This window comes from Petaurus breviceps, unplaced genomic scaffold (genome assembly GCF_028583685.1).
Source record: "Petaurus breviceps papuanus isolate PSGF00001 unplaced genomic scaffold, PetGlider_PUasm1.0 138, whole genome shotgun sequence".
NCBI lineage: Eukaryota > Metazoa > Chordata > Mammalia > Diprotodontia > Petauridae > Petaurus > Petaurus breviceps.
The window spans coordinates 26,103,317-26,128,731 of NW_027185694.1; the positions used below are offsets into that span (position 1 = coordinate 26,103,317).

At 39.7% G+C, this 25,415-nt stretch overlaps 1 protein-coding gene and 1 pseudogene across 1 annotated transcript in view; one reads left to right on the top strand and one right to left on the bottom strand.

Moving 5' to 3' along the window:
- TEKT4 (tektin 4) overlaps positions 1-23,944 on the bottom strand; it is a 70,057-nt gene extending 46,113 nt beyond the window's left edge. Inside the window, exon 1 of the mRNA XM_069065631.1 lies at positions 23,411-23,944. Coding sequence (XP_068921732.1) covers positions 23,411-23,944 — 534 coding nt within the window. The remainder of the gene's footprint in view (positions 1-23,410) is intronic.
- Positions 15,746-16,253, top strand: LOC138143784 (eukaryotic translation initiation factor 1 pseudogene; annotated as a pseudogene).
- Positions 23,945-25,415: the final 1,471 nt, after the last annotated feature.

The window sequence follows — 25,415 nt, forward strand, 5'->3', positions numbered from 1 at the left end:
ACAATGCTTAAAGGGGAGGAGGCGAGGAGTGGTCTACCTCAGTGGCATGGGGGTCTGGACCCCAGAAAGAGAAGTCAAAACCAACCTGTTTGAACTAAGGATCCATGGGGAGAGTCCAGTTTGCCAGCAGGAAGGTGGTGGTTAGAGGAGAGGAAGCATGACTGGCCTGAGCCAGGAGAAGTGACATTGTAGCTCTTCTCAGATATTTGAAAGGTTATAAATGAAAAGAGTCTCATTCTACTGGACACAGAAGACAAAAGTATGAGTAATGGGCAGAAGCTATAAAGAGGTGGGTATAAGGCAGATATTGGGAAATTTTCTTATAAGCAGAGCTACTTAAAAGTGGAATGGATCTCCTCAAGATACACAAGGTCTCCCCTCACATGCAGCAATTGCCCAGAAACTTGTCAGGAATGTTTTGCTCAAATCCAGTTTGGATCAGATGGCCTTTGAAGTTGCTTCTGACTATGAAATTTTTCGATGGTGTGAAATGCACAGAAAGAACATATTGTAAAGAGAAGATTATTGTATCTGTAGTCAAAGGACCTTAACTTTTCATTCTGGTTCCAAAGTGTGGTATCATGGGTAAACATGACGAATTTGGGGTCAGGAAGACATGAGTTCAAATCCTGCTTCAAATATTAGCTGTAATTCTGAACCTTAGTTTCCTCATCAATATATATATATATATATATATATATATATATATGTATAGCACTTTGCAAAAATTAAAGTACTAATATAAATGCCAATTGTCCTTACTGAATGCCATCATCATCATTTCCTAGCTATATTGTCTGAAGCTTTTTCGGGGCCTCATTTTATTCCTCAGTCTAAGCAGTACATACCATTACATGAGATATGACAGAATTGTGGGTTTTTCAAGGAGATTAGGAGAGAAAAGGTAGCAAAGGACTAAGCTTGATGGTTTTGCCTCCACCCCCACTTCTTGGGCCTTCTCCTTTGGAGGGGACATTGATACCAAGTAGTAATTACCATGCCTGGATAGAAAAGTCAGGACTGACATGAGGGCCCTGCGCGGCCCATTTGCTCAAGCCATGCTGCTGCTCTGCTATTGAGACTATCAGAGGGCTTAAATTTCCTAATGTGAATCAATATGCTGGACTGACTTACAGGGTTTCGTATGGGTTGATTATGGGGGAAAAAACAAACAATCTTTTTTACTCAGGTTCTTACTGGAAGCAACTGAAAACTATTGCTGGGTCACCTCCACACTGGCATAAGGTGAGAGGAAAGAATGGATATTGGCCTGAAAGCGTTTGTTGGAAGGAGCTGGGTATGAGGATTTAAAGGAATGCATCATCTGTGTCTCTCTGATTATGGTGACTAATGCTTCTGCTTTGCTTTACCTTTGATATTTTTCTTTTTTTTTGAGGGGTGGAGGGCTGGGACCTGGAATATTTTTTTTTTCCATATAGCAAGCTTCTTGGTGTGGAATTCCCTCCACCAGTGCAGACATCTTATCTCATCTGCAACTGTGTGACCCAGGCAACCTTCGATTTATTCTGATTAAATGCTGATTATAATATGTCCTAGAGTAGAGGTGAATCAATGAAGCACACAACTGAGAATGAGAAGGGAAAATGACCTTAGGTAAAATGAGGCCTGAGTTATGAGGTGATTGGGGAAATCCTCATACTAAATCCTTAGATCAAGGATTCTTGATTGTCCTTTTTGCATGTCATAGATTTTTGGGGAAACCTATGGACCCCTTCTCAGAAGAAAATTTTGAACGCATAGAATAAAATAGAGTTACATAGGAAAACAATTACATTGAAATAAAAATGCATTTTTCCCCATTCAAGTTGTCTGCTGACTCCAGGTTAAGAAACTCTGCTTTATATTAAGGAGACAAACATTACCACTCACAAAGGGACAGAGCTAATAGTAGAGAGGTAGCCAGCTCCCCGAGAGTCAGAGAGGCCTTAAGACCTCCAACTCTCACTCTAATGCTGAATTTTTCCCCTTACAGCTTTATGAGCCATTCCTTGATAGTCCTATTGGCGCTTCCTACAGAAGAGAATCGGACAAATGAACTGGGTTATTGTAAACAAAGGGTGCGCTAATAAATATTTAACAACCAACTCAAAAAATTTATGTACGACACATTTTACAATTTAATCTGCATTAACATTTTCTCTATCATTTTCTGAACAATCAGCTAACTTTCTAGATAAACAAAGCAATAAATTCATCCCTGATTTGCAACATTTACTGATTTCTGGGATGGAAATGCTCACACTAAAAATTTAACAATTGGGTCTTGAAAGGCAGTATGAGCTGTCTTCAACACACTTGTGTTGGAGACCTAGTATTCTGCTCACAACATAAAACCAATCACTGCCACAAATTTTTCCTTATGCCCACTGGAGGATGTGGGATTTCCCTTGCCATTTTAACCTGGTAAAAAAGAAATTACTTCCTGTAATTTAATGGGGTTACTGTAATTACTGACAAAAAGAAAAGAAAAAAATCCCCCAAATTGTAACTCTTTACTAAATAAGGAAGAAGTCACATAAAACACCCCCTACATTTAGGGTAATTGGAAGCACTTCCAACAACCAGAGCAATGAATTTGTTTCATTGCAAAGGAGTGGACTCTTTATCGTTGGAAACGTTCAAGCTGAGGATGGATTACTAACTTTGGTGGATATTTTTGAAAAGGCAGTATAGCTTCATGGATAGAGCACTGACCTTATAATCAATTATAAGATGTGAGTTTAAGTTCTAGTTCTGATACTTACTAAATGTTACCTTGATCAAGCCCCTCTAAGCCTCAGTTTCTCAATCTATAAAATGGGAATAGTACTTGTATCACCAATCTCACAGGGCTATTATGAGAAAAACTGGTCTCCACACCTCAGAGCACTAGAGAATGAAGGGACTTCAATAAAACAAGGGAGTTGCACTAGATTCTATAAAATTATCACAGAGGAAATCTCTGCTCTGAAACTACTTTATTCTGACAGTTGGTAAATCATTTTCCTCCGAGTCTCAGTTTCCCCCTGTGTAAAGCTAGGGAATTGGACTCTCTGAGATCCTTTCTGACTCTAATGATCTACCATGCTATAGCCAGTTCAGAAAGGCTCTCGGAGAACTGATTGTTAAATTTTCAATGTTGAGTATTTTCACCTCAAAAGTTCGAAAACTACAAATTAAGGCTTGATTTATTGTTTTGTTGATTGTCTAGACTCAAGAAAGTGGTGGAGAAAATGTCAATGAAGCAGATTAAGCTTAAAAGTGTGTCCTGCAATTTGGAGAACCAGTGTACCAGCACATTCCTGGGAAGGGGGGCACTTGGAGATCAGTCTAGGAAGAACAGGTCTAGGATTGCACTGGTTTAAGCTAATTCTGCACTACCACAGTTGTAGTGCTTTCACACTGTAGCCCCTGGGAGTGCCTTTAATACCCCTCCCACCCTCAGACCTTGCACCTGTCTGTGGAAGGTGCTAAGTCCAGGAGCAGGTTTTTCTTGGTTGAGTGGCCAGTGATTCCACTGTGTCTCTGCATTAGGGTTTTCAGGGATCCTCCACAGATATGCAATGTTACTTCCTTTGAAGTGGGAATGATAGCAAGTCTCTCCCGACCACTTTGGGGGCTGCAATTGGAAGAGTATAAAGTGTCTGTCTTGTCTATGTAAGGATAATAGAAACCATTATCAGCCAGGAAAGTTATTTCAGGAGGGGGCTTTGCACAGAGTAGGTACTCATAAGCAGATCTTCTCAAACCATACACCGATAGAAAAAAATATATATTTGGTCTTGGAAGCATAATTGGTCAGTTTTCACCTGATTGTCCAGTTAATAATTATAATAATTGCCTTCATTAGTGTCACAAGCAACCCTCAATTGAGAAAGTAATGAATGTTTCAGATTTCAAGGCTGAGGCTGTAACTTCTTTTTAAAACTCTGTGTAGTTCCAACACCAGCAGGGCTGGTGCTGCCCGTGATGGTCCAGTACAGGCCATAATTCTATCACTAGGCCAGCTTTATACTGATGAATCTGCTATGGAGACCCAACAGATATATCCTTTCCATTTTTAAGACCAAATGTTTGTGACTTGCTTACATTTATGGGCTGTGTTTTCCTGTGACTCTTAAAGGAGATTAAATTATGTCATTCCCAGAGTTTGCAGGTTTTATGCTCATAGAAGGAGGAGATTTCAACTTTTCTATCCTGAGAATCAGATAGATGGTGGACTTATAATGTCTCCTTTCCATGCTCATGCTGTGTTTTTTTTTCAGGTTGGTATTATCATTCCCATTTTACAGATGAGGGGACTGGAGGGTCATAAAGAAAACAACTTGCCCAGAATCACATACACATTTGGCCTCTTGGTTGAAATTAGTTTATATTCTTCCAGTAGAGACCACAAGTACTCCTCTGGTCTCAAAGACAGGGAGTCCAGGGATTTCATAGAATCACAGGATTTCAGAGTTAGAAGGCACCTCAGTGGCCATCTATAGTTGTTTAGCTCATTTCCTTTACAAAATGTAGCATAATCCCATGGGAGATAAATGGCATCTCAATAAAAATTACTTTCATAGGATTATAGCTTAGAGCAGGAAGAAACTCAGAATCCATCTAGACCTATATGGGGTTGAGACCTACAGTTTAAGAAACACTGAAGGGGTCATGAGTAGAAAAAGTTTAAGAAGGCTCGTCCCCTCATTTTCCAGATGATTATTAATGGTGATGATGATGGTGGCTCACATTCCTATAATAATAATAATATCAGCTTCTTGCTGATGAATCTCTTTTCCCACAGTTCTTTATGAGAATATTCAGTAATGCACGGAGAAATCATGATTACATAGGGTAGTGGGTGTGCCCACACCAATGGAATTTTGTTCTTGTAGTCCTGAAGTAATAATAATATAATTAATATGATATTATAATGTAACACTGGTAGGTATAATCATGGAGTGTCAAGTTGGCCAACTGGTATTAAATCCTTTTTGTTCTCTCTTTCCAGCTAGGTTATACAGAGCTGAATCCTCCCCAGGCCTTACCTATTTCTTTGGGAGGTATTTAGGGTATGATCTTTTCTCCTCTATACTACTTTCTGGAGCCAGTTTGAACTGACTCAAGAGAAGCGATTGTTAAATTTTCACTGTGAATATTTACATCTTGGAAATAAGCAAACATTATAAATCAGGGATTGGTTTATTGCTTTGTGGTTTGTCAAAGTCAAATAGAAATGGATCTCTGAAGGCCACATTTTGACTTTGAAAACCAAAATTTAATACTATCCATATTGCATTGCACTAAAAAACAAAACAAAACATTTCCCAATTACATTTTAACTGTTTTGGACTGTTTGGGGGAGTTTTGCTGGCTATTTGTGAATTTGACAGCTCTGGTCTAGAATTAAGAAAATGACAGAGAAAATGTTAATAATACAGGTTAAACTTACACATATGCATTCATTTTTAGAGAGCCAATTGTTAAATATTTACCAGCATACCACTTCCCTCTTTCATCTAGAGATTCAATAAGCCATGCTTGTTGCAACAATTAGCCTGATTTTAAGCTTAGGGTTAATATTATGGTTGAGAGGGCCACGTGGTCTTCTTCTCCTTTGCAAAGTTTATAGGAGACAAAAGTAGTGTAAACACAATAGCTCAGAGCCCCCAGTTAAGCAAATTCCTACATCCAGAAAGAGATTTGGATCTTTGATGGAATTAAGATTTTTTCATCTCCAGCTAATTTCTGGCTTCTATTTCAGGCAAAGTATAAACAGGAAATATTTATGTAAAAGAATCAGGCAGAATATATTAAAGCATCTATTACTAGAAAGGCATGAAGAGGGAAAATTGAGGAAAGAAGAGACGTTTCTTTCTTTTATTTTTTTTTTTTATCTTGCCTCAGCCCTTGAAAAGGTGAGTAGCGTTAGTCCAACTCCTCTGGTCTGAGGTGCCTGGAGAGACCTGAGCGCTCAACTCTATTTTTCTTTTCTACCACAGCCCATTCTTCTCTTAGTTACTTCTCTCTATTGTTGTCCCTATGCCACTGGTTCTTTCCAGTATGACTTAGTAACTTGTGGGTAGGAAAGGGAATATGACCTTTCCTCCCTTCTAGTTTATTCTTTATCAGGCTGTGTGTCTTTTAAAATTCCTGGGAGCAGTTCTAGTCCTCCCTGCCCTTCTAGCTCAAAGATCACGATATTCTAAATTTTCTTAGGGTTTTCAGGAAAGACTTATCCCTCTGAATCTCAGAATTCCAGTCAGTTCTCAAACAAAAATAAAAATGACAATAACTCACTCTCATTGTGCTTTCCAGTTTACAAAATTATGATTATCTCTACTTTATAGCAAAGGAAAATGAGCCTCCTTGGAAAAACTAGGAGCCTCACTTTATAGCAGCAAGATTCCACAAAGAGTCATGACTACATTAGCTATTGGACTGAATTAAAGGAAGAACCAGAAACTGTCCCTTCTTGTAGCATAAAGACACCACTATAAATATGGTTCTTGCACTACCAGGGCTCAAAACTCATGCACAAAGGGCAATTAAGTTGAGTACTGTTTATTCAATACTGACTATAGCTAAGTACAGACAGTGTGAGCTAGAGAAATTCAAAAGAGAGAGGGAAGGTATGGGTTGGGGATAGTTATAAGAGATTTCCTGGAAAAACTCTTCCTAAAGTTGAATCTAGAAAATAATCAGTAGCATTTGGGTAAGAGGAGAAGAAATGGAAGGGCATTTTATGTTAGAGAATAATGTGAAGAACGAACTGGGCATGTCTAGAGGATGGTGGGGAAATTGACTTGACTTGACCTGAGGATACATGCTGAGGAACAACTTGATATCAAGTTAGAATGGTGGATTGAAGTTTAGATGTAAATGACTTTGATTCTAAGGCTGAGGCCTTTTCATTTTCTCCTATAAGTCATATGGCATCACTGAAGGATTTTGAATAGCAGAATAACATAGGACCATAATTCTAGGAGGGACCTAAGAGGCCGTCTAGTCCAATCCCCTTCATGATTACAGATAAGGAAACTGATGTCCAGAGTAGTTAAGTGATTTGTCTAATGTCACACAAAAATATGTATCAGAGGAAAAACGTTTAAAGAAGCCCCTCTGCCGAGAGAAGAAAAAGGGAGAGAATAACATTCATTAAGGGATTACAAGGGCCAGGCACTGTGCTAATTGCTTTATAAACATTATCTTCTAGTGTAGGGCTCTTTCCACAGTACCACAGAGCTGTGTGTTAATAAATGCCCTGGCAGTGTGTGTCAAGATGAAGCAGAATGGTTTCAGAAAGACCTGGGAAGACTTACATGAACTCATGCAAAGTCAAGTGAGCAGAACCAGGAGAACATCATGCACAGTAATAGTAATATTGTAGGGATGACTCCCACCACTTCCAATTCATGTAAAAGGTGACTCTAAATAAACTTTGGAGCTGCAGAACCCACAAAATGACACAGAGGAGCTAACCTCCCACTGAGGACAGCCCAGCAGGCCGGCAGGGAGCAGCCAGCCAGCACAGCTCTCTGGGAGCCTAGCCCAGTCCCCGCTCCTGAGCCAGAGGTTATAGCCCCAGGGCTGCCTGACCAGCCACCAGCTGGAGGGACTTCAGATCACCAGCAGCTGTGGCGGTTTCCAGAATAATCACACATAGATGCTAAGAACAACGTGAGAGGTTAGTGCAATGTGGACTTTGGGACCCAGTAGTTGGGAGGGCATAGGCCTTTATCCCCTGGAAGGAGAAGCTGCTGAGGCACTACAGCCATGTAGCAGCCACCACGTGGCAACTTCAGCTCCTTGCCTGCAGAGTGTAGGGGGACCAAGCACCAGTCTGAGGGGTAATCGCTCTTGCTTTAACCTGCTTGGATCTGGATTATAGTCTAGGGTAGAGGTCCTGAGGTGTGTGACCAGCTTGCAAGAGCATGTGGAGGCTTCAGAGAGGGCCCCCAACTAATACCTTCAGCAGCTGAGAAAACCCCAGCATTTGGTAAGAAGCTCTCCTGTCTTGTAGCAGAGTCTTACTGTGGCAAAAAGCCCAAAACTCAAGTAATTGAATGGCAACATGAGTAAATGAGGGAAGCAAAGGAAACAGAGGAATCCAACATTAGACTTCTATTTTGGGGACAAAAAGGATCAAAGCCTTGAATAGGAGGAAGACAGTGAAGTCAGAACTCCTGCAACAAAAGCTTCCAAGAAAAATACTTGCTGGTTACTGGCCATAGAGGAGTTTAGAAAGGATTTAGAAAACCAAATAAGAGAAGTGGAGGAAAAACTGGGAAGAGAAATGAGAACTATACAAGAAAATTATGAAATGAGAGTAAACAACCTGACTGAAGAAAATAACACCTTAAAAAAATAGACTAACTCAAATGGCAAGAGAGGCTCAAAAAAGACAATGAGGAGAAGAATGCCTTAAAAAGCCGAATTTGCCAGATGGAAAAAGAATCTCAAAAACTCACTGAAGAGAATCATTCCTTCAGAAATAGACTGGAGCAAATGGAGGCTAGTGACTATATGAGAAACCAATATACTATTAAACAGATCCAAACAAATGAAAAAATAGAAGGCAATGTGAAATATCTCATTGGAAAAAACCACTGACTTGGAAAATGGATCCAGGAGAGATAATTTTAAAATTATTGGACTACCTGAAAGCCATGATCAAAAAAATAACCTAGAAATCATCCTTCAAGAAATTCTTGAGGAAAATTGCCCTGATGTTTTAGAACAAGAGGGCAAAATAAAGGTTGAAAGAATCCACTGATCACCTCCTGAAAAAGATACCAAAAAGAAAATTCCTAGGAATATTATAGCCAGGTCCTGAATTTCCAGATCAAGAAGAAAATATTACAAGCAGCCAGGAAGAAACAATTTGATTATCTTGTAAATGCAATCAGGATAAGACAGGATCTGGAAGCTTCTACACTAAGGGATAGAAGGGCTTGGGGTATGATATTCCAGAGGTCAAAGGAGCTGGGATTAAAACCAAGAATCACCTACCCAGCAAAACTGAGTATCATGTTTCAGGGGAAAATATGGTCATTCAGTGGAATAGAGGACTTTCAAGCATTCTTGATGAGAAAACCAGAATTGAATAGAAAATTTGACATTCAGATACAAGAAGCAAAAGAAGCATGAGAAGATAAACAGGGAAAAGAGATCATAAGGAACTTATCAAATTTGAACTATTTACATCCCTCCATGGAAAAATGATAATTGTCACTTATGAAACTTTTCTCAATATGAGAATAATTGAAGGAAATAGAAATGAATATATACATATATACACATATACATATATATATGTCTATATTGGAGGGTATATGGGCATTTGAATACATATGTGAATGTGTGTATATATGTGTACAGGTATACATAGATAGAAGGGCACAGGACCAGTTTAATGGGAAGGGATGATACTTAAAAGGTGACATTAAGAGGTGAGAGAGGAATATAATGAGAGAAGATGTGGAGAGAGAGATTGGGTTAAACTATCTCATATAGAAGAGGTAAGGGAAAATGGTTACAATGGAGGGGAAGAACAGAAGTCAAAAGGGAATGGGTCAAACTCATTCTCATTGAATTTGGCTTAGGGAGGGAATGACATACACACTAAATAGGGCATCTCACCCTACAGGAGAGGAGATGTGAAGGGGATGAGAGGGGGTAAGATGGAAGGGAGGGCAGGCTGGGGGAGATGGAAATTGTAAGCACACACTTTTGAAAAGGGACAGGATCAAAGTAGAGAATAGAACAAGTGGGAGGTGGGATAGGAGGGAGGGAAATATAGTCAATTTTTTACAATATATCTACTATGAAAATGTTTTGCATAGCCACACATGTACAACCTATATTGAATTGCTTGTCTTCCCATTAAGGGTGGTTTACAAGGGAGGAAGGGAGTGAATCTGGAATTAAAAGTTTTAAAATCAAATGTTTTATACATATATATATATGTATATATATATATATACTATTATTAATATTATTTTACATGTAAATGGGAAATAAGATATACAGGCAGTGGGGTATAAAGATCCACTGTTCCCTACTAAAAAGTTGGAGGTGGTATGGGAGAAAATATGCAAGAGAGCAGATTGGAGAAGGATATATCTAGTGGGATCACTATTTTGGGGTGGTGGGTAGGGGGTAAATGGGGAGAAAATTTGTAACTCAAAATCTTGTGGAAATGAACTATGTAAACTAGAAGTTAATAAAACATTTGATAAAAAAATATTGTAAGGATGATAAACTGTGAAAGACCTAGCTATTCTGATTTAGACGATGATCCAAGACTGCCAAAGGACCCAAGATGAAAAATGCTATCTACCTCCAGAGAGAGAACTGATGAATTCTGAATGTAGGTTGAAGTGTATCTTTAAACTTTCTTTATTTTTATTGTTTTATTTTGCTTGTTTTTTTCTTTTGCAACATGGCTAATACAGAAATATGTTTTGTGTGACCCTCCCATATATATAATAGAAATCAAACTGCTTGCCTTCTGAAGGAGGGTAGAGGGGTGGGAGAGAATTTAGACCTCATGATGAAAAAAATTGTTAAAATTTTACATCTAATTGGTGCATATTTAATAAAATAAATAAAAAAATTTAAATAGTCAAGATGAAATGTGATAAGGGCCTGAACTAGGATGAGTTCACTGGGGATGAAGAGGGGCAAATAGATATGAAATGTCTTGAAGTAAAAAGGAACTAGTCTTGGGAAGAGGGTAGACAGAGGGAGTGAAGGAGGACTTATTAAATATGACTCTGAGGCTTCTACCCTAGAAGTAATAGCATATTAATAGTGAAATAGTAGTTGTAAAGGGGAACCAGTTTGGGGAAAGTTATTGAGTTAGGAAAAAAATCATTAAGTTTGATATAGCTGTTGTAAGAATTAAATTGGATGTCATAGAATGTGTTTTGCAAACTTTAAGGCACTAGATAAATGCTACTTATTATTAAGATTAGTATTGCCTCCTAATTCTTTCCCAGAGAAGGTAGGATGTTACTTCATAATTATTATCAAAATTTTGCCTCTAAAGACTAACAGTCGAGCTTCATTTGCCTATATAATGGACTTCAGGGGTGTGTGGAGAGAGAAAAAGAGAGAATTTAGAACTCAAAGTTTTAAAAACTAATGTTAAAATTGTTTTTATATGTAACTGGGGAAAATATAACATTAATTCTTTTAAATGGTGGGGACTTTGCAGATGCTGAAAGATTTCCTATTTGCAGTCAATGACTTTACACATAGTGATTCATCATGGAACAGAGAAGTTCCTGACCTGCATTAATTAGGCTGTTTAGAGACCATATTCAAGTCAGGGGCAGTATGGTAATGAAAAAGGGTCCTGCAATTGGAGCAAAAAGACCCAGGTTCAAGTCTTGGACCTGCATCTTTAGTACTTTCATTACCTTGGGAAAGTATTTAGACTTGAGCTTTGTCATTTGTAAAATAAGAAGATGAATTAAATAATTTCTAAAGCTCCTTCAAGTCTTTAATCCTCTGATACTCCAGTCTCTTATTCCAATAGGGAAAACAGGAAATGGACAAAAGAAAAGACATTGACTTACTATCACTGATTCTTAAAGATGTTTAAAACAACAGGAAGAAAGGAAATATGAATTTATTAAGTGACTCCTATGTGGCAAGCACCTTGCTAAGTGCCTTTACAAATATTATCTCACAATAACCCTGGGAGGTAGGTGATACTATTATCCCCATTCTTCAGATGAGGAAATAGAGTAGGCAGCAGTTAAGTGACTTGCCCAACTAGTAAGCATCTGAGGCCATATTTGAACTCAGGAAGATGAGCCTTCTGACCCAGTAGTCTATCCATTGAACTGCTTAGCTGCCTCTACTATTCTAAAAGAGGAGCTGGAAAGAAGTCAGAAAGCCCTTCAGTAGCAAGTACTCAATTTGATTATCAAACAGTGAGATCAGGCAGTCAAAAGAATCACCATTTCCCAAGCTCATTTGTAAAACATTGTGGTAGAAGATGAGATAAGAGACTGTGAGCATTACCTCATAAGCCACTGAAAAACAGTCAAGGAGAAAGTAAGTGAAGTTCAGTGTGAAATCCAGCTAAGTCACATTGTTCAGAAATCATTTGTGGATAAAAGTGGGAGGACGACAATAAATATGGAATGGAAGATTTGCTGGCATTTGTATTAACAATGTATTATCAGGTTTGGTGATGGAGCCATCACTTTTGGGCACTACTGTCTCATTACCCAATATATCATTTAAGGAAATAGGGAAGGTACTTAGATGGTGGCCAGGAAGGACTGATAGACAACACCAGGTACACAAGGCAAGCTAGTTTTAAAAACGTTTTGGGGGTTGATTTTTGAGATATTGAAAAGATATTCCATCAAAATGGGATAACATAGAGATGAAGCTTTTCTCTTGCTGCCCTACTCCACAAAAGGCAATCAAAAAGCTACAAATAATTATTGATTCTCATGTCTATTTTCTCATCTATCTAAACTGTGGGAATGGTCTATGTGTGTATAAGGTGTATCTGATGAAAACATGAGGAAGGCTTTGACCAATTTTACTGAAGATATCGGTGCCAATACTATTAATTGAGAGGTATAGAAAATGAAAGATTCCACTGTGTATTGATTAGATTGTTTTTTATTAGAAAGTTTTCACTTACACCTATTTTCTATATCAAGGCTGATATGGAAAGGGGGCAATGCCTTATATTACTATTATTAGAGAAGGTTAGGATAGAGATGGTGATGATTAACCCCAAAAATGAACCACGAACAGTAAGGATTTTAGATATTGATGGGTATGAGAAAAGAACCCTTCTAGGGACTATTGGTGGAAATTATCTGTTACGATGGTTCTCAAAGTTTGGTCCTTAGACCCCTGGTCAGTCCCTAAGACCTTTTCATGGGATTTTCAAGATCAAAACTATAATAATAGTAAGCTGCCAATTTCCTATTAAAATATTCCTATTTTTTCCAAACATGAAGAAGGAAAAAATTTTTACTTGGTAAAACAAAATGTAACCTTGAAGATTCTCATCCAAGTTTCTCCCAAGAGGAAGTTAAAATTGCAGAATGACATGTGTGTCTACAGAAACAACTGTTCAATAACCTGCAAAGTATCTTTTTCAGTCCAGATATAAGACAGGTTAGTAAGTTTTCCTCTAAGATGTTCCCTATCCTTATGGGCATAATCCAAACAGAAGAGAGGTTCCCCATTAATAGAAATGTTCTTCAAATATTTCTGCTTGTAGATAAAAATATATTGATTGCACTGAGCTCCAGAACATTGCAAAATATCCTCAGTGAAGTGAGTAGCAATATAAGGGAGATTAGTCTGGTATGGACAGGAAAAATCAAGAGGATTAAAAATGCCTATTATAGTCCAGGGGTGGTGAACATACAGCTTTTGAGGTCACATGTGTCCCTCTAGGTCCTCAAGTGCAGCCCTTTAACTAAATCTAAACTTCTTAGAACAAATCTCCTTAATAAAAAGATTTGTTTTGTAAAACTTGGACTCAGTCAAAATACTGTACCCAAAGACCTAGAAGGACACATGTGGCCTCGAGGTCACAGGTTCCCCATCCCTGAATGGAATGCAAATTTATGGTCACCCCAGCAACTGAATACACATCTATATAGGCATATTTTTATGTATGTGGAGACATACATAAGTCAAGGGTTGGTATCCATTGGTATCATTCCATCAAACACATGCATATACACATTTATAAAAATCCACATTTGTGGATACAGGTTTGCACATATATACATTATTTAAACAAAGTTTAAAAAAAATAGAAACTTTTTTGATTTTCTATCTTTGCTTCTTTTAATAGCTGGAGGAGGGGAATATACATATATGTTATCAAGGTGCTGTAAATAAGTTTGTGATCTGGGCCAATACTTGAGTAAAAGAAGGAGATTAAATGGGATCTTATCTGGGAAACAGTGCAGCCTTTTGAATAATCCCAAACTGCTCACCGCAGAAAAAGCCCAGCTCTATCTCTTAAGTGCCAGTATTCTCCCAGTGATATTACACAACTAAAAATCATTCCATAATCTAAGAAAAATCAATATTACTAGTAACCCTAACGATAAGAGAAAGATGCATGGGGGGAATAAATTCGATGAATCCGATTATAATTAATGGGTTGCACGCAAGAAATGTTTAAAGGTTTAAACAGCATGTATAGATTGAAAAGAAGATGCTGGGGTGGCTAGGTGGCTCATATAATAGAGCACCAGCTCTGGAGTCAGGAGGACCTGAGTTCAAATCCGGCCTCAAACATTTAAAAACCTTCTAGCCATGTCACCTAACCCCAATTGCCATCCCTTCCCTCCTCCAAAAAGCAAAAAAAAAAAGGGGGGGGGGCATAGCCAAGATGGTAGGAAATTCTATGACCTCCCCCCATAACCACCTCAAATACCTATGAAATATGACTCTAAACAAATTTTAGAGCTACTGAACCCACAAAGTGACAGAGAGAAATAAATCTCCCCCTGAAGGCAGCCTGGCAGGTGGACAGCAAGGATTCATCACAGAGTGCTGGCAGCTGAACACAGACCCCCTGTGAGCCATGGGGTTTTGGCCCCAGGGCAGCCCCAACCAGCAGGCTGAAGCAGACTTCATGAGGGTGAATCACCAGCAGCTGTGGCAGTTTCCAGACTTTTCAACTCATAAATGCCAGAAATAAAGTAAAAGGTCAGTCTGAACTCTGTTGGAAAGGAAGGGCATGGTCTTGCCCCTGCCCCCAGGATGAGAGGTGACAGAGGCACAATTGGCTGTGGCTGCAGTGTTTTCCACATGGCTGCCTCAAGAGCCCCTGGCCTACAGATAATGGGGGAACTAAGCAACCATTCAGAGGGTAATCACTCTTGCTTTGACCTGCTTGGATCTGGGTTGTTTCCTTGAGCAGTGGTCCTGGGGTGAGAAACGACAGTTTGATACTGTGGTGTCTGTAGAGAGAGTGCCCTCCTCAACCTGCTGACAACATTTGCAAAAACTGCAGCAATTTGGGACAAAGATCTCCTCTCTGGAAGCAGAGTTCTACTGTGGCAAAGAGCTCAAATGTCAAATAATTGACTGGCTATATGAACAAGCAGAGGAAACACAAACAGACCATTGAATTCCTTTTTGGGGACAAAAAGGATCAAAGCATGGAATGGGAAGAAGACAACAAAGTCAGTCTCCTGCATCAAAAGCTTCCAAGAAAAATATGATATGGTTACAGGCCATGGAGGAGCTCAAGAGGGACTTTGAAAATCAAGTAATAGCATTGGAGGAAAAATTGGGAAGACAAATTAGAATGATGTAAGAAAATCATGAAAAGGGAGTCAACAACCTGACTGAAGAAAATAACACCTTAAAAATACACTAACTCAAATGGCAAAAGAAGTCCAAAAAGCCAATAAGGAAAAGAATGCCTTAAAAAGCCAAATTTTCCAGATGGAAAAGGAATTTCAAAAGCTCACTGAAGAGAACAATTCCTTCAGAATTAGATTGGAGCAAATGGAAGCTAATTACTTTGTGAGAAATCAAGATACTATTAAACAGATCCAAACAAATGAAAAAAAAATAGAAGGCAATGTGAAGGTCCCAGTCACTGAGCCGCCACTGAGGACTCAGCAGCCTCCCCCTCGAGCTCCCTCACTTCCCAACACTCCGTACCGCCCCCCCCCACCCGCCCGCCTTCTCCCACCACCACCTTCCCCAGGCCATTTCCACCGAGGAAAAGGAATCGTATCATATGTCTGCTATCTAGAACCTCCACTCTTTTGACCCCTTTGCTGATGCAAGTAAGGGTGATGACCTGCTTCCTGCTGGGACTGAGGATTATATCCATATAAGAATTCAACAGAGAAACAGCAGGAAGACCCTCGCTACTGTCCAGGAGATCACTGATGATTATGATAAAAAGAAACTAGTGAAGGCATTCAAGAAGAAATTTGCCTGCAATGGTACTGTAATTGAGCATCCAGAACATGGAGACGTAATTCAGCTACCAGCGCAAGAACATATGCCAGTTCCTCATTGAGATTGGACTGGCTAAGGACAACCAGATGAAGGTTCATGGGTTTTAAGTGCTCGTGGCTCACTGAAGCTTAAGTGAGGATTTCCTTGCAATGAATAGAAAAATTCCCTTCTGTCCCTTGTCACAAGTTTAAAAACCTCACAGCTTGTATAATGTAACCATTTGGGGTCCGCTGTTTAACTTGGACTAGTGTAACTCATTCATGTAATAAACTGAAAAGAGCCATGCTGTCTAGTCTTGAAGTCCCTCATTTAAACAGAGGTGTAAAGCCTGGCAGTGCCCAGCCTGAAACACAAATAATAGAATGTTTCAGTCAAGTCCAAAGCCCTAGTAGCATCCGAGACCATGTCTGTCTGTCCAGAGGCTCCTTGGTGCTCCCTCTTCAGAGTTCCCTGTCCATTTAAGAGAGCATTACTACTCTCTGAGCTGGCTTTGGTGATGCTCAGAAAAGTAAGTTGAGGTCGCCACCATCCAGTCCAGATACCCCCAAGATGAAAGAGTTAGCCTTTGGTAGCAGGACAGGATCCCCCTGGTGACTTGCACCACCTGAGCAGGAAGGAGTTTCATTTGGGGGCAATGGCAGGACATTTTCCTTCTTAACATCACACCAAGGTCCAATGTTGTCTGACAAGACTTTTTTTAGTAGTAATAGTGCCCTACCTCTGGGAGATGAACAAGTGGAGAAAACACTGTACTGTGAGGCCAACTTGACCTGAATTAACTTTTGACAAGGGAACAAATTTTGAACGAATGTATCAAAACAGTCAATGTAGTAACTTCGGAGCTTGCAATTTACTAGCAACAGCTACCCAATGCCATGTGAAGTAACAGACTGGTTTGGTTTGGGGTTTATTTTTTAAGTTTAAATGTTATGTAATGTATTTAAACTCTTATTTAAATAAAACTGGTTTTCAGAAGAAAAAAAAAGAAGGCAATGTGAAATATCTCATTGGAAAAACCACTGACCTGGAAAATAGGTCCAGGAGAGATCGTTTAAGAATTATTGCACTACCTGAAAGTCATGATCAAAAAAAGAACCTAGAAATCATCCTTCAAGAAATTCTCAAGGAAAATTGCTCATATATTTATAAAACTAGAGAGCAAAATAGAAATAGAAATAATTCACCAATTACCTCTTGAAAAAGATCCCAGAAAGAAAACTCCTAGGAATATCATAGCCAAACTCCAGAGTTCCCAGGTCAAGGAGAAAATATTACAACCAGCTAGGAAGGAACAATTTGAATATTGTGGAAACTCAATCAGGATAACACAACATCTAGAAGCTTTAAGGGATCAAAGCTTTTGGAATATGATAGTCTGGAGGTCAAAGGAGCTGGGATTAAAACCAAGAATCACCTACCTGGAAAAACTGAATATAATGTTTCAGGAGAAAATGAAATAGAGGACTTTTAAGCATTCTTGATGAAAAAAAAGAGTTGAATAGAAAATTTGACATTCAGATACAAGAAGAGAAGCATGAGATGGTAAAGAGGGAAAAGAAATAAGGAACTTAACAAAGTTGAACTATTTATATTCCTACATGGAAAAACGATCATTGTAACTTATGAAACTTTTCTCAGTATGAGATTAGTTGAAGGGAATATAAATGTATATATACACACACATATGTATGTGCGTATGAATACATATGTGAGTGTGTGTATATATGTGTTCAGGTATAAATAGACTGAGAGCACAGAATCAATTGAATAGGAAGGGATGATATTTAAAAATAAAATTAAGAGGTGAGAGAGGAATATAATGAGAGGAGATAGGGAGAGACAGAATAGGGTAAACTATCTCACATAAAAGAGGCAAGGGAAAACTGTTACAATGGAGGGGAAAAACAGGAAGGCAAAAGGGAATGGGTCAACCTTACTCTCATTGAATTTGGCTGAAGGAGGGAATAACATACACACTAAATTGGGTATCTTTCCCTACAGGAAAGTAGGACGGAAGGGGATGAGAGGGGGGGGGGGGAAGACAGATGAGAGGATGATAGAAGGGAGGGCTGATTGGGGGGAAGGATTGTTAGAAGCACACACTTTTGAAAAGGGACAGGGTCAAAGTAGAAAATAGAACAAGTGCGGGGTGGGATAGAATGGAGGAAAATATAGTCAATCTTTCACAATATATCTATTATGGAAATGCTTTGTGTAACTACACATGTACAAACTATACTGAAATGCTTATCTTCCCAGTAAGGGTGGGTGACAAGGGAAGAAGGGAAAGAATCTGGAATTCAAAGTTTTAAATTGAAATGTTTAAAAAATTATTTTCATCATCATCATTATTATTATTTTACATGCAGCTTAGAAATAAGATATACAGGCACTGGGGTATGGAGATATATCTTGCCCTACCAGAAGGTTGGAGGGGCAATGGGGGACGATATAGGAGAGAGCAGATTGGGTAAAGAGATATTCAGTGGGATTGCTGTTTTGGGGGTGGTGGGTAGAGGAAAGATGGGGAGAAAATTTGTAAGTCAAAATCTTTCAGAAATGAAAGTTGTAAACTAAAAATAAACAAAATTAAAAATGCAAAAAATATCAAATCAAATGTTAAAATATGTGTGTGCGTGTGTGTGTGTGTGTGTGTGTGTATATATGTAATTTTTCCATGCAACTGGGAAATAAGATATTCAGGCACTGGGGTATAGAAATACATCTTGCCCTACAAGAAAGTTAGAGCGGGTATAGGGGAGGATGTAAGACAGCATATTGGGGGAAGGGGTATTCAGTAGGGTCGCTATTTTGGGGTGGGAGTAGGGGAAAGATGGGGATAAATTTTGTACCTTAAAATCTTGTGGAAACGAATGTTGAAAACTAAAGTAAAAAAATTTTAAAAAGCAAAAAAAAAAAAGAAAAGAAGATGCTCTGGTTACATGACAAGAATTGACACCAACAGATAGATGGCCTTAATGGAACATTTCTGCCTTCCAGATATTAAAAAGAACCAAGGAAATGCTTCCAGAACCTTGGGTGGACCCTCCATTGGGGATTTATGGAAAGACATGAACAAGAAACTCTTAAGATCAGAAGGTAGGATTTAAGATATTCTTCAATGTAGAAAATAACTCATGTTGATGTAATTTGTGGATGGATCAAGGTGCCAAAGTTCTCTGTGACTCTGATAAGCAGTGTCCAATCATGACTCGAGAAGACTGATGATGAATATGTGACCTATAGGCCAAAAGGTAGCAGATCATAGATTTCAAATGAGGCATACATCTTCAGATATGGTCAATGTGTTCATTTGCTTTGTCTGACTGTATTTAATTGTTCTATTAAGCTGGAGGTCATGGGGAGGAGGAATCACTGGGATATGAGAAAGATGTAAAAAGATGATCCCAATAATCTTTTTTAAATCTCTAGTACCAGAGTCTCTATAAGGATAGGGAACATCTTTGATCCGAACTTCCTATTTATTCCTCTGACTAATACAGTACTCCTCATACTAGGTATTTAATTACTAAATGTTGAATTGGATTGATTAGTTTGCTTGATTTTAGCAGAGGACAACACTCCCTGGGTTTGCCTAGGAGGTGAGGAAGACTGAGAGAAGCTTTGCTGTAGGAGAGGCATGGAATCTTCAAGGATGGAACATGACTGGCACATCCTTGGATACTTTCCTGACTTAGGGAGAATAATGAGTCATAAAATAGCAGTGCTGGAATGGAACTAAGAGATCATCTAAACCACCCCACTCATTTTATATATGAGGCAACTGAAGTTCAGGTTTCTTTAAGTGACTTGGCCAAGGCTAGAACATGAAATTCTAATTCAGTTCACTTTGCATGGCATTGGGATGACATTCATGAACCAGTATCTATGATGAGGGATACCCTTAACTGTGGAAAATATAAACAGAAGTGTCAAATAGATAAGATGACTAAAGATGAAACCCTTTCCCCCTCTTGACTTTTCACTCTATAACTTCCTAACATCTGATGAGATGATGTTGTCTCATCAAATAAGATATTTGTAAACTGTATGGCATATAGTAAAACCTTAATAAATGTCCCTTCTTTCCCTTCCCTCCCATAGCCTCCCCTCCTCTTCCCTTTTCCCTTTTCTCTTTTCTCTTTTCCTTTCCTTTCCCCTTTTCCTTTCTTTCCCTTTCCTTTTTTCCTTTAGTTTGCCCTTTTCTTTATTCCTTTCCTTTCCCTTCCCTTACTACTATCTTGGTAACTGCAATTTTGCCATTAGACTTTCTGGTCTTTGGTTCCTAAAGAAATTAGATACCTTTGGGAGAGAGAACACCTAAAACCTTATCAGCCACCAAAGACAAGCTCTGCTCTGTGTCATAGTTCATTATTTCAGGCACAGGCTAACCCTGTTGATTTACTTTGGGAAGCCAGAGCTTCTGATGATAGACTAAGCTCCCAAGTTCAGGATCCTCTGTTGGAAGTGGGCCTGATCCTGACAAGTACATACTCCAGGAGTGTAATGGAGAGAGGGTTTCCTCTTTACTTGCTACAGAACCTCTGACTGTTTTAGTCCCCTACAGCATCACAGTGGCTGAAGCATTCAGGTTCTCCAGCCCCAGGGACCCTTATAATTCATCTCTTAGACTGAGGATAGAAATGAGGAAGCTGCCTTGGTGGTGCAATGGGGCCAGGGGAAGGACCAAGCCTAAATTGCGTAAACTGGAATGGGTAGCAGATAGTGGTTGTGGATTCTGTTACCCTGGAAACCATGGTCCAATCAAATCTATGAGCATCCTAAATTATACAGTGAAGAGGATTTCCAGGAAATACACTCTCTGTGGGCCAAGAGCATGGTGACAAATACTGTCAGATGAATGACAGAAAAGTATAGGGCAGAAAAACATTTTAAACACCATTTCTGTTCTTTTAACCAAAGTGACAAGAACTTTGGGATGGGAGCTGGGACACTAGGTTTCAAAACCCTTTTAGTCAGAAATTGACTATGAATTTGTACACTTCCTTTCGACTCAGACCTCAGTTTCTTCCATCATATGATGAAAAGGTTGAAGTAGATGACATTGAAGGTTCCTCCCAGCTCTGACAGTCTATGAATTAAGAAGATTCTAAGTAATGCCTTGTTTTCCCTCCTTTGAACATCTAGCATAAAGTGTTATTTGCTGTCCTTTAACTGGTCTCTGGGTGTAAATGTCATCTAACCCCAAACTGTAAGCTTCCTGAGTATGCAGCTTTGCCTTTCAGGTCTGCTTTTCATCTCTCTCTCCCAACAGCATAGCTGAGCACAAGGCTAGGCACACAAGGGAGCCCCTTTGTTACTTGTGTTATTCTTTCCATCATATGACAGACCTTTAGAGATCATTTCATAGTCCTCAGAAGAAGGTTAAACCAGCTTATCCTGAATCAAATTGTACAATGAATGTTAGAATCAGGACTGAAGCCCAAATCTCCAAAATTCAATTCTCTCATTTTCTTTACCATGCCATGTTTCTTTCCTCAATATTCATTCAGATCGACTGGAAAAAATGTGTTTTTCAACATAAAAGCAGTATTTTAAAGAATAGGGAACTGAGGAACAGAATTGGAAGTGACTTGCCCAAAGTTGCAGTGACAATTAGTCTTAACATATATTTGAGGATAGAAACTAGGTGGCACAGTGTGTGGAGTGTTGGGTCTAGAGTCAGGAAGACTCCTCTTTGTAAGTTCAAATCTGACCTCGGACACTTTCTAGTTGTGTGATCCTGGGCAAGTCACTTAACCCTGTTTGCCTCAGTTTCCCCATCTGTAAAATGAGCTGGAGAAGGACATGGCAAACCACTCCAGTATCTCTGCCAAGAAAAGCTCAAATGGAGTCACACATAGTAGGACACAACTGGAAAATGACTCAATGACAAAAAGAGATGGAAGAGATCTTAGCAGTCACCTAGTCTAACAATCTCATTTAACATTGAACAGACTGAGGCTGTGCGGTTAAGGGGTTTGCCTAAGGTCACACAGGGAGTAAGCTGAGGATCAGGAATTTAAACCCATGTCTTCTACTAAGGGGAAGTGTATTTCTTCATTCCCCAAAATGAAACTGGTGGAATGGATGGGTGGTGTTTGGGTGAGAGCACTAGGTAAATGAGGGTTAGGACACACCAAATGGAGGAAAAGAGGCATTGGGGGAAAGAAATCAAATTTCATATGATATTGCTCATAGGTGACCCTGGAAAAGAACCTGGATTTTAACAGTAGAATGAGTCATGAATTTGTCAATTGTGTCCACATCTCCTCCTCCCCATTCACCCTAGTGGGATAGACATAACTAAGAATGGACAGAGTCGAAGCCCAGCCTGACCAGAGAGAGACCCTGAATCTCATGTAGTTTACATGCATGTTATAGATATAGGGAGAGTTGAAAGGAACATTGGAAATTCTTGTTTATAAACCCTCATGGGGAAACTGTAGTCCAGTAGGGAGAAGTCACTTGTTTCATCACAGGAAGACAGCAGCCAAACCAGGGGCTAGAAGCCTGGTATCAGATGGAAGCAATGTGTTAAAAAATGACACATGGGAACCCAAAAGACCCAGGATCTGCATTGTTCAGTGAAAATGTTCTAATCTTACTTCTGCTTATGCATGATTATAGGCCATTTAGCTTTCCAGGCTCCTCCTCTGTGAAAAGTAACTTGGACTTAATAATGACCTCTAGACTGTCTGTCCCTTTAAAAGGTCTGTCTCGACCATTTGTCAGCCCCATATTCTGACCACATTCTCTTTTCATTTTTCCACACCCCTCTCCATGCATCCAGGAGAGACATGACTAACTGTGCATCTGAACCTAACAGAAAATTCAGTAGACTAATTCTGGTCCTACCTTGTGTTGACAAAAATCAGTGTAAAAATTGGGAAAATCATATGCTACCAATGTGACTTTGGGGCAGGTCCTTTCTCCTTTCCAGGCCTAAATTTCTTCATCTGTTAAATGAAAGGGTTGGACTAGGCAATCTTTTGGGTCTCATCTTCTACAAATTCTGCTTTCATGTTCTGGACTTATCCTTTCAGACCCTCTATTCCCTCCACCTCTGTTACTTCCAAAGTCATAAATAAAACCTCAAGCCTGGCCCCTTCTGTCAGGGAGAAGCATGTTGTGGGTAAGAGGAACCCTCCTCCTAATAGGTTTGCATTTCACAAGGTGGCAATGTTACCTCCAAAAGTAATGAAATTCTAATGGCAGATGAGAGGGCATGGATACCCTTACACAGACTGGTCTACTGATACATGACCCTGGGACCCTCATTCATCACAGTCATTGGCATTCCATACTGAGACAGGCCATGGTTAGGAAAAGTTAATTGGCAGCTGCTTCAGAAGTGGGAAAGTGTGGCCCATCCCCCTGCTGCCCTCCCCCGCCTCCCCTGCCCCAGCCCCCTCCAAGGGATAAGGGGACTAAGCACCTTCAGCAGCTCTGTTCCCACGGCATCCCTAACCAGGTCTGGAGGCTGTCTTCTCTCCCGACATTGCAGGTTGTCCCTGGCAATGCTGAATGGTATTTCAGTGGCATCCAGAGCCCTTTCCAGCCTCCGTTTCTGATCAATCAGTAAATCTGTCTCGGCCACAAGGTCCTCAATTTCCCTCTGTAGCTCTGACTTCCAAAAATGTATGTCTTGTAGTCTCTCCCCTATCTTCCTGTTGGAGTCCTCCTGTGTGCGCTGGCACAGGGCCTCTGTTTCAGATGCCAGATTCTTGCACTCATTCCGGTTGCACTCTGAGAAGTCACGGTTAGCAAAGGCCTCTTGGTAGCAGGTATAGTTGTTTTGATACCACTCCTCTTGTAGGTACTTGGCTGACCGGAATCCAGCTGTGGCCAGCCCTGAAGAGCTATATGGCCCTGTATTCCGGTCAATCTCATAGGTCTTGTGGGGAAGATCACAGACCTGCACAGACTGCGGGGCAGGTTCCTGGGTTACCAGAATGCCAGTCTGTGACATAATGTCTGATAAAGACGGCTCCACTTAAGGCAGGGATCAGAGAGAAATCTGAACTGAGCTGCCCTGGGAGCCCTTGACTGAAGCGACTTTTATCTCCTAGGAAACAGACATATACTCAACTCATGTTGCTGGGTAACAGGATTTCCCCTCCAAAACCCTATTGTTACACACACAATTAAGGACAAGAGAGAGGGAAGACCACAGGTAGACCTGTTCTTAAAGGGCCAAGTAATGAGTGCCACACTATGGAAGGCTATGGTATCCCTGGATCTTTAATAAACAGAGGGAGGTGGCAGGCTACAGTAGCAAGATCTTTTAGAAACTCCCTCATCTTCATACTCACTGTCAAAGGGACCAAGCAAACCCAAGGACTGTCAAGACTAGCCAACGCAAACTCTGGACACCTGCTTCCCTTTAGAGAACTACACTGGCAGGTTTACCCTGCACTTTTCATTCTGTGACTGAAGAGTAGATCTCAGTCCTAAAAGCAAATCACTGCTATAATGGGCAATGAGATCTCCAATAAAGTCCATTTCCAAAGCTTTAGAACCTGTAAACTTGACACATTTAATACATTCAATAGTGATTCATTCCTATGAAGAGGTCCAGGCCAGTATTAGGGTCTGAGAAAGGAAAAGGGACATGGTCCCATTGCTGATGGTACTAACATATACTCACCTAGAAGGGACCTCAGAGATAATATTGCATAGCTCTCTTTTTACCAAGGTGGAAACTGAGTCCTTAGATTTCCTAAGGTCTCCGGGCTGGTAAGCAGCAGAGACAGGCTTTGAATATAGCTCTTCTAACTTCAACAATTAAAGTGTGTTTTCCTCTAGATTAGGGGTTTACTTTTTTTGGCTATGAATTTTTTTTGCAGTACCAAGAAGTCTTGAAGTCTTTGGGTGTCTTCTCAAAAAATTTTTTTTAAATACATAAGATTACAAAAGAAACCAATTTAATTAAAAATAAAAATGTAATTTTTCCCATCTAAACTAATGAACCTCCTGAAATCTATCCATGGACCCCATGGGGGGAGGTGGTGCCAGTTTAAGAACCCTTGCTTTTGGCTGTTGTTCTCATTTAAGATTGATGCTTTGATATATCTGTGATATCAACATGGGCATATGCTTCCCAGGGATCCAGATTTCAACCCACCCATGCCTGTCATACTCATCAACTTTGACTTATGTCCTGTTTTGCCTGATGGTGAGGGCATAACCACCATGCTGATACCTCTCTCTACATTCCTTGACCTTAGGAGAATGCTGATAAAACACATTGGCTATCCTTGTTCGTCCTTTCTCTTCAGTACATGATCAACTCTTACTTTCTTTTCAAGTACTATGGAATACAGAACATCAAACATAAAGTTGGAGAATCTACCTAATCAGGGAACTGGAAATTTCTTCCACCTGGGCAGATTGAGGGAGCCTCCTTGGAAGGACTGGCTGGTAATTTGGCCTAAAATTTG